Here is a 9,847-nt window from a genome sequence, read left to right as displayed (position 1 = left end):
GATAAAAGATAAAAAAAAAATAAAAAAAATAAAAAAGAGGGAAAAAAAATTATATGTAAAAAAAGGTTAACAATAGCAGTGAATAACCAGGCCTCCGAGAGTGTCAATGTACCGGGACGAAGTCGCTGTTAGTGGGAAGCATGGTCGGTTACGTTAGCCCGGAGAGAGGGAAACTCTGGAGAAAGTGGTAGATAGTGGTGGCAGTTGGTGGTAGTGGCAGTGAGTAGGAGGAATTAAGGTCACCGTCGGTTGGCGGCAAAGATTGGTTCACCCAAACCAACCAGTACGTAGCGTGATATCATGGGGGAAGGGAAAAGCTTATGAGAGGGCACATCCAAGAGAGCAAGGAAAGGAGGTTTAAAATAATATATTTACATTTTAGAGAGAGAGAGAAAAAAAAAAAAGGGACACTCACCTTCATCAGTGGTAGAAAAAATTAAAATTAAAATTCCTATCAGTATTTGGGGTTTATTTTTGGCATTCGATCTTGTTGTCAAAGTTCCCTGTGGCAATCCAATTTTTGATTGATTGAATTTGTTTGTTTTACACTAACAGCGTGTATAGTAAAATACTGAGAGCTGCAGATCAACTCTCGCGCTCACGCTCTCTCTCAACACCTCCCCGTACTATCTGACCTTCAATTTGAAAAGTGGCCAGTGGTGGACTAGACACTTGGCGGTCAAATTTCTCGGGGAGAAAATTAATAGTAACAGGAAAACAATATAGATATATGAAATGTAAAATTTCAAGGTTTGAAAACAGGAGAGAGTGAGAGAGAGAAAGAGTAAAAGTATGAGAAGGGCAAGAGGCGGTGTTGAACCTCTCAAGGACCGAGCAGGTGAAGACAAGAAATTGCCAGAGGTATAAGAGGCCGTAATAAGACCTTGCTTCTATGGGGTTCAAGAGTGAGGGCCAGACGGCAGAGGACGAAAGAGAAAGAGAAAGAGAAAGAGGGGAAACCGCCCACACAATGAGAACTCTACGCCTCCATCACGGAGATACTCCTGTTATACAAAAAGAGGAAGAGAACCTTAAACCCGCCACATACCACTAATGAACAATTCTATATTCATAACTATGAATAAATGTATATGCCAGGATACTTATTAAGGTCAACCCTTGAGGATTCGAGCTCTCTTAAGTGCGTACTGCATACATACTTAGGAGCACTACTCCGTACGTAGTGTAGTATAGAGTAATGAGATGGGAATCGTGCCCTGGGTAATAATGATAGCCAGTTATTATTATTTTCTACGGTATGGATAAGGATAAGTAATATGATGACGATATTAGGAAATGGTGAAGGGTACCAAGACCCATCACTCGACCAAAACTCATACCACCAAATGCCCCCTAACAAAAGTAATCATCGTGTAATCAATGCACTTGTAGACCTCTCCCGGAATTTTTTTTTTTTTTTTTTCCTTTCCCCCTTGAGAAAACGTCCCCACCATATCATACCATGAAAACTGCCATGGCGTTTTTCTTTTCAAGGAGGTCAATCTTCAAGAGAGATCTACATGATAACGACCTATGGAACGAGGGAAGAGAAACAGAAGAAAAGAAAGAAAGGAGGAAAGAGAGAAGAAAAGGTTACTGTTTGCCTTGACTTTTTGCCAATGATAAACTGAGCAGAACTTGGAAGTCGAACAAATACACTATTGATGTGGGCTTACTCTCACCTTCGTCTTCATCTTGTCGTGATGGCCACGATGTAGAATTATGATTCGACCGACTATCAGGATGGAGACTCCGCAACTGTGCCACTTTGAAGTGGATTCCAGGAATGGCAACACATCGGCGTCGAATCACCACCGAATGCGGCGAAAACGATAGCCCAATTGATTGAGGCCGCAACTCTTACTGGTCTAAAGTAAGTAATATGGTTTTCTATCTGACAAGAGGCGCAATGCTGGAAGCCTGGACCATGACCAAGAATATCTTGTATGGTTGATGGTGGAATCAATACGAACCTCCAAACGGATGTCCACCTGTCGAGTGGACCTGGGCAGGGCTAGCAGCCCGTCCCTATCTCCGAAAGTATGCCGATAAACCTAGGCGGATTGACTTCCCTCAGGGAGTCAGGGACAGGTAAGCTAACCAGCAAACTAATGGTAATCATCGCAGGGGTCTGTTTCACCAGCCTTCCTGACAGGACAGGCTCAACTTAGTTATTTATGTTGGGATAGACAGAATAGGAGAAGGTCGATCTGATAGAGAACCATTGCCTCTTATCGTTTGAATCATGTCAGCAGAGGTTAACTGACGTGACACTACACAGGAGATGATGTCTTACAGGCTGGCTGCCCTACCACCACCAGGCAGGATCGTACGTGGTAATTAGTGGCAGTCAGGTGGTGTCGGTCTGCAGGCCATTGCGCTATGGATTTGGGGCTCAACATCTATTAGCTTGTAGGCGCTAGACTCACTTCCTGGTCCGTGTGGGTTTCCTATCCACTTTCTTCTGGGCGCCTGCGATTGCAGTCTTCTCTCGAATGGACAAAGAAGCGAATAGTAGATACCCTCTGAGGGTGAGATCTGAAAGCCGAAAAAAAAATATCGTTCTATTTCAAAACTATTTCCGGGAAATAAATGCTGTTGATTTATAATTGCTTAGAGTACTTAAACAGGGGAATTAAATAAATTAGTACCTTGAGGGCTAACGTAGGTACAATACACAATGTGGATCTTAGGATGAAACTAAAGGGAACCATGATAGCCACATGGACGGTGTGGTGTACAGGGCAATCGTTTTTCTTTTTTTCTTTTTTCTCACTTTTTTTATTGGTTTGATTTCTCACGACTGAAGCAGGCGAAACAAGTAATACGGCGAATTTACATAGGGTGAGTGATATATGTAAGACTCCTCAGCCCATGTTCGACAGATGCAGGAACAAACGGCGACAAGACCAGGCTGTTCCATCCATGATCACACCAATGCACATGCACGAGAGCTGTGTATGGAGTAAGCACTTATCTGACCCCCATGCAGTGGAACATGTCTCGGTATTTCTAGAAAGATACTCTGTATTCTGGATGCATTCTCGAGCCCACTGAGACTCACCGACAACCGGAGTCATGCAGCTGGGCTTTTCCAGTAGTGGAAAACCAATCCCCTCCCCCCGCATGAACGCAAGGGCTGAGGACTTTTGACCGGTTGGAGCCAATGAGCGGTGTCTGGCGGCTCATCCCGAGAGAATGCTACAAGCAACTGACTCGTGTCGTCAGCGACTCCTGACTCGGTTTCCGATCACGTTGGTGCTGTACGTAATGGTGCCATTCCGTCGTTGGGGGCCGTCCGCCGGATCAACCGTTGATCCAGTCCAAGTCACATGACAGAGTATATACAACATCACATGATTCTAATAGGCCTCAGGCTGCGATCTGATATCGGCGTGACCGCCTGCATCATAGCTTATCACGAGGACTGACCGTATGCTGCTGCTGCTTGTCAACCTCTCCCCTACCCTAACAGTCAACACTGCCCTTCCTGTTCACTCGGCTTTCATATCACTTTTCAGTCTAGCACATAAGGCTTCATTAGTTCTCTGCTGAATATATCTTGTTTTACTCTACTAATACAACTGAATCCTTTGGTTGCGCCTAGCTCCCACTCGTACCTTAAGCGGACCGCCGCGGACTATCTACCTCGATGAATGGCCCTTAGCTGACTCTTGTATTCTTGTTTAAGGGTGGCTATGATGCACTGCTGCTTAGGCAGCCCACACTGATGTGATTCGATTAACATTGCAAGATCTTTAGCCCATGATGATGACATCAAACATATTATCCCGTTTCCTTCCTCCGAACGGCTCGCCATCGGTGTACGAAACGCTTCGGCGACAGGACGCGGAATCGAATCCTTCGGATGTTGAGGAACGTGCAGGATTAGAATTCGAAGATGATCGGAGGACTCAATTTAGTGACCGTGAGTTGGAGGAGGCCATGGTACACGCTGCGAGAGACGGCATACAGAGCCCTAGTCCGAGCCCGAGCGAGCCGTTCCTGACTCAACGGAGCCCACAAAGAACCTCCGGCACAGCAACAGCTAAATCTGGTTCCCGGCGGCGGAAACACAGCCGTCCTCGGTGGATGCACCAGGACCCCGACGACGGTGATGATGATGTGCCTCCCTCCCTCCTAGTAGAAGGACACCAGGATGACGACGAGATGAAGTCCCGACTGCCCCCCCTCCTCCTTCTCATCACCACCCGCAGCGAGAACATTCTCCTGCCCCTGGTCCTTCATCGCGTGCAGATCAGGCTCGTTGGAACACAACAAGGGAACAGCTGCCGCTCCACAATGATCGCAGGGGGCAACGTCCCGGGGCAATCTGGTCGCTGGGACATCCCAACCTGGCCACAGTAGATCCCAAAGAGAAAGCCATGTGGCTGTGGGCAAACGTGGAGAACCTGGACAATTTTCTGAAGGATGTTTATACGTACTTCTTAGGGAATGGGATATGGTCAATACTGCTGAATCGAGGTTTAAGCCTCTTGTACGCCCTTACCTGAGTTCACCCTTTGCTCTTATATGGTTACCTCCGCTGACAGATGACCTAAACAAATTGTAGGACATTTGCTTTCGTTGTGGGATTTAGTACCTTTCTCACCAACTGCATCGATTATCGCAACTTTCGAGGAAGTAGAAAAATGGATGACATACTCATTCAACAGTGCACTAAGAAGATGTCTATGTCCTCTACCTTCTTACTCTGGTTGTTGACTGTTTTCTGGATTGGAAAGGCCTTTCAGTACTTGATGGATATCAGAAGGCTGAAGCACATGCATGACTTTTACCACTATTTGCTCGGAATCTCTGACAGTGAGATCCAAACGATCTCCTGGCAGGAGGTTGTGAGCCGGCTGATGACTCTTAGAGATGCGAACCCTGCCACTGCTGGGGCAGTTTCTGCCAGGCATCGCAAGTTCATGGGGAGCCAGTCCAAGCAGAGGATGGATGCTCACGATATCGCAAACCGATTGATGCGTAAGGAGAATTACTTGATTGCTCTGGTGAACAAAGACATACTAGATTTGACTCTCCCAATACCGTTCCTCCGAAACAGGCAACTATTTTCGCAGACGCTAGAATGGAACATCAATCTCTGCATTATGGACTATGTTTTTAATGACCAGGGCCAAGTGCGAACCTTGTTCCTGAAGGACACACACCGGAAAGCCTTGAGTGAGGGCCTGCGGCGGCGATTCATCTTCGCAGGTATCATGAATATCTTCGTAGCCCCCTTTATTGTCGTTTACTTCTTGATGCATTATTTTTTCCGCTACTTTAACGAGTACAAGAAGAACCCAGCCCAGATTGGATCCCGGCAGTATACCCCTTTAGCCGAATGGAAGTTTCGCGAGTTCAACGAACTCTGGCATCTGTTTGAGCGCCGTGTCAACATGTCGTATCCTTTTGCTGGTCGTTATGTGGACCAATTTCCCAAGGATAAGACTGTCCAGATTGCTGGCTTTGTGGCGTTCGTTTCCGGCGCCCTGGCGTCCGTATTGGCCCTGGTATCCGTCATAGACCCAGAACTTTTCCTGGGCTTTGAAATCACACATGACCGGACTGTCCTTTTCTACCTGGGTGTTTTTGGCTCTGTATGGGCTTTTGCACGAGGGTTAGTTCCGGAAGAAACAAATGTGTTCGATCCCGAATTCGCACTTCTTGAAGTGATTGACTTCACCCACTATTTCCCGAATCATTGGAAAGGGCGGTTGCATAGTGACGAAGTTCGGAAGGAGTTTGCTATGCTTTACCAGATGAAGATCGTTATCTTCTTGGAAGAGATCCTGAGCATGATCTTCACCCCGTTTATTCTCTGGTTCAGCCTGCCTAAATGTAGTGATCGTCTTATCGACTTCTTCCGGGAGTTCACCGTGCATGTGGATGGCATGGGATATCTCTGCTCATTTGCCGTATTTGATTTCAAGAAAGGCACCAACGTCATAAGTCAAGGCGATACGAGACGACGAGAGAGTGGGAGGCAGGACCTGCGGGCGGACTACTTCTCGACCAAGGATGGCAAAATGCTCGCATCTTACTATGGGTTTTTAGATAACTATGGTGGGAATCGCCCTGCGAACCCACCCAGTCGCCGCCAGTTCCACCCTCCACCTGCCTTTCCAACGCTGGGGTCACCATCTGCTGTTGAAATGGGTAATATCGGCGAGCGGCTGGAGCGAACCCAAACACGTCATGGTCCAGCAGCTGCTTTTATGGGGCAACAGTCGGGCTTGGGCCCTGGCTTTGGAGCTGCAGGCTTTGCCGATCATGCGTCGCCCGCACCATCTATCCTCCTTGACCCGCGTCACCAGCCGATGGGGTCAGAGTTCCGGACGGCAAATCGATCTGTCCATTATCCACGGTTTAGGTCATCGCGTCCAGTGCGACCCATGACTGACCCAATTGAGGACGACAATGAATCAACCTCTGCGGAGATCCGTCGTGCTGCTGTTAAGAAATCACCCCAGACGGGATCCAGCGGTGGGGCTATCGGCACCAGTGATAGCAACCTGGGAGAGTCCTGGCGGATGAATCTGATGGGGGATGAAAATGACAAGGACTCAGGCGAGGACGGAGAGGACGTCGAAGAGATTGCTGGGAACGCAGGGGTCTTAGGGCTTATCCAGCAATTTCAAAAAGTCAGCAAAGATAACCGCGGACGCACCACAGTTGGGATATAGGGGTGGATGGTTTTGTCACCCCCTAAACCTCTTCATTGGCATGAAAAGGATTTGTGACTGCCTCTTTTCACACGACCGGCATGGAAGCTCTGAGGTATTCACGACTTATACAAGCGCGCGCTTATATTGTGTATACACATTCAGCCCAGTTTTATCTCCCCGTGGCACTGTGGAGTAAATAATGGCTTATAAGCCCTAGATTACTATTCGGGATGTCCCTATCTTGGTATCAACTATAGAGTTATTCAATGATTGGTTGCTATCTGTTATGATGTCTCACGCATGCAGAACTCCATTAATCATAGTAGTTGCGAACACTTTGGCTTAGGAAATCGAGGAAGGAGAAAAAACAAAAGAAGGTATGAAGCCTCAAATTCCTTTGCTGTGAAATCACTTTGGCCAGAGATTTGACCTCTCGAACCGGCAATAACATCAAATGTGCCCTTATCTGGTGGGTTGTCTGCTCGGAGCTTGACTAGCAACTGGGGACAAGAGGGCTGCATGGTCCATTATCTTGTGGATATGGGAAATGATTTCGGGTCCCTGTCCTTCGAGCCAGCTCAGGGTGTGTGTGGATACCTTTACTGAATTAGAGATGCCCCCGTTGAACAAGCATGAAATAGCCCTCTTACCTTTCCTTCCCTGTCAAGTCTTATGAACGCCCAGTCGAAACTATCTGTTGAAATGCCATAGATGTCCGTGTTTTGTCTCCCGGTCTGCTTTCTGATGTGATGCAACATCCCTGCAATAACACGTAAGTATACTATCTAGGGATGATTCCGATTTTGATGGCCTTACCCATATAGCACAAGCATCGGTATCTCCCGTCATTCCCACGCCGCTTGGTTTCGACAACGACTAGATTTGACTGAGGGTTTGTGGGATCTCCGTACCACAGAGAGTAGTCGGTTTTTCCGCTGATCATGCAGATTTCATCCCTATACGGCCACCGTAGCTTCATGTGGCGTTCAAATTGCCAATGCAACGATTTGAATGACTCAACAGAGGAAGTCGAGGCGCGTTTTCTGCTGCTCTTTTCGAGGCCGTGCTGGCCTAACTCCTCACGCTTCTTGCGAGCGAGGGTTGTCAATAGGACCGCATCGACTCGGGCTCGTATAAATGCCTCATTCTGAGGCGATTCCCCCAATGCCAGGTCATAGTCTACGAGAATAGACCCTATTTATATTAGCTATAATCGAAGTGTATCGGGTTTGTATTACTCACTTAGATAGTCTGGGACTGGGCGTCTTTCCTCAGGACGAAGGTGCCAAATTTGCCTGTGGTTTGTGCTGCGTTTTAGTTTAAACGTTCTTTCAACATCTTCGGCGGGGATTTGGGTTACTGCGAGTGATGGAATACCCTGGCTTGTGGCTTCGTGGCTCTCTTTTCGTGCCATAAGGAATGCCGCATCGAGTTCCTCATCGAGCTCCTCCTGGAGTCTCTTGTCTTTCACCCTTGTAGTAAGGGCTTTCACTTTCTTCTCAAGCTTGTTGAGCCACTCCAGTTTGACTGTACCAAACTCTAATATTGTCAGATAAGTTCTGAAAACTAAAAGTGGTGAGAATTTAAGGTGAGAATTTAAGGTGAGAGTAAGGTGAGGGTAAAACAAGAATACAGTACAGTAGAGTGAGCGTTGGAGGCAAGGGTTGACACTATCAAGAGATGTAGAGTAGAAAGGCTATGTTGGTTATGAAAGGTAGTATGGCTTGAGAACAAGAAAATCAGAGAAGTTGTTTGCAGAACTTACTGGGAGTGGTATCTTCAGTGTTACTATCTGAACCGATGTCTGAGTAGATGTCTGACTCTGTCTCGATATCGTAGATTGTTTTTGTATCCAGGTCTGTGTTGTTGAGTGCAAATTTTGGTTGGATCAGAATCGATGGAATCCACCTTGACTCAAAGCCATGTAATAGTTCCAGAGTGACTCCTTTCTTCAAGATCTTGTAGAGTTGGCTGACAATAGCTTTCGGTTGGTCATTGATCCAATTCAAACTCAGTGAAGAATACTTTTTCAATCGATAGGTTAGCCTACTGTAGTATATTCAGGGGAAATCGATATGGAGAGTGAATACCTGATTCTTCGTGTCCAGGTGCAGAAACACCCATTGAAATCCGTCTGTGATTATTCCATATGTTTCCTGGTTGTCAGAATCAGTTTTGTCTCGATTGTGTTGGATCAATGCTGTTAATGTTTGGTCAATAAATGGTGAATTTTAACATTAACGAGAACTCTGGGCTTACACATGGCTGCAAGGACGGATAAGCACTGATACTTATCCACCGGCTTTTCTGCACGAATCACTATGAAGTTGGTCTCCAAATAGGATGGCTCTCCGTACCAGAATACGTAGTCTGCTACGCATTCCAGGATTTTGCCTTTGCTCTGAGAGGTGTCTGGTAGGCATATATGGTGTTCGTAGGCCCAGGAAACCGTCTTTAATTTGTCCGAGACATTCTCCACATTGAATGGTGGGCATGAGTACATATTGATACTCTTCTCTACCATGGTCTTTGTCAGAGCCAGTGCATGATGCAGGATGGCATCGACGCGTGGCCGGGTTGAGGTAACAAATGGAGATCCAGCACCAAATGCTAGATTGTAATCATCCAGCAAAGAGACTAACCAAGTCGGTAGCTCATATGTTAAGAGAGGTGGGCGAACATGCCACAGGCTCTGATTGCTTGCACTGGGATTATCGGTGATTCCACAATACTCGAAGAAGCAGTCATCGGAGACAAAAGATGAAGAGGGTTCCATCCTCAAGTCTATCTTGAATCTCCACGATGCTGAATGGTTTATGTGTTCGGGTTGACCTTATACACAATGTATGAGAGATAGTAACAACTTGATTGTTGCGAAGACTCATGCGTGTTCGTCAAATTAAGTGCGAATCGAAGGACGATCAGGTAGACGCAAGAAGATGAGGTGAAAGTTCGATTCTGATTAACTTATCGTGTCATATTTGCGCCGATCTGACGTTATGGGCTGGTAATCATATCCTATCTTTCTCTGGAGCAGAACTTGCCTACGCTGGACGTTAGCTTTATATAGTATGTACTCCATATCTATCTCTACAACTCACTTGATATTATCAGAATATCAATGGCATTAGAAACAGCCCAGCGCTATATAAACTATTCTTTCAACAGAACTA

General features: G+C 46.5%; 3 protein-coding genes across 3 annotated transcripts; 2 read left to right on the top strand and 1 right to left on the bottom strand.

The window, feature by feature from the left end:
• Nucleotides 1-3,768: 3,768 nt before the first annotated feature.
• Nucleotides 3,769-4,368, top strand: ABOM_012215 (putative autophagy protein Apg9; the record flags this gene model as incomplete). The annotated part of the gene is made up of 1 exon (XM_022539343.1): nt 3,769-4,368. The coding sequence occupies one exon, from the start codon at nt 3,769-3,771 to the stop codon at nt 4,366-4,368; it is 600 nt and encodes a 199-aa protein (XP_022382899.1).
• A 284-nt stretch (nt 4,369-4,652) lies between these two features.
• Nucleotides 4,653-6,692, top strand: ABOM_012214 (autophagy-related protein 9; the record flags this gene model as incomplete). Its single annotated transcript, XM_022539342.1, has 1 exon — nt 4,653-6,692. The coding sequence occupies one exon, from the start codon at nt 4,653-4,655 to the stop codon at nt 6,690-6,692; it is 2,040 nt and encodes a 679-aa protein (XP_022382900.1).
• A 763-nt stretch (nt 6,693-7,455) lies between these two features.
• ABOM_012213 (uncharacterized protein) lies at nt 7,456-8,937 on the bottom strand (the record flags this gene model as incomplete). The annotated part of the gene is made up of 4 exons (XM_022539341.1): nt 7,456-7,868; nt 7,917-8,201; nt 8,440-8,655; nt 8,934-8,937. The coding sequence occupies 4 exons, from the start codon at nt 8,935-8,937 to the stop codon at nt 7,456-7,458; spliced, it is 918 nt and encodes a 305-aa protein (XP_022382898.1).
• Between the last annotated feature and the right edge of the window lie 910 nt (nt 8,938-9,847).

Source organism: Aspergillus bombycis, assembly GCF_001792695.1.
Source record: "Aspergillus bombycis strain NRRL26010 chromosome Unknown contig00256, whole genome shotgun sequence".
Classification (NCBI taxonomy): Eukaryota; Fungi; Ascomycota; class Eurotiomycetes; order Eurotiales; family Aspergillaceae; genus Aspergillus; species Aspergillus bombycis.
Note: the sequence above shows the minus strand (reverse complement) of the source record. Positions and strands in the feature narration are given on the sequence as shown.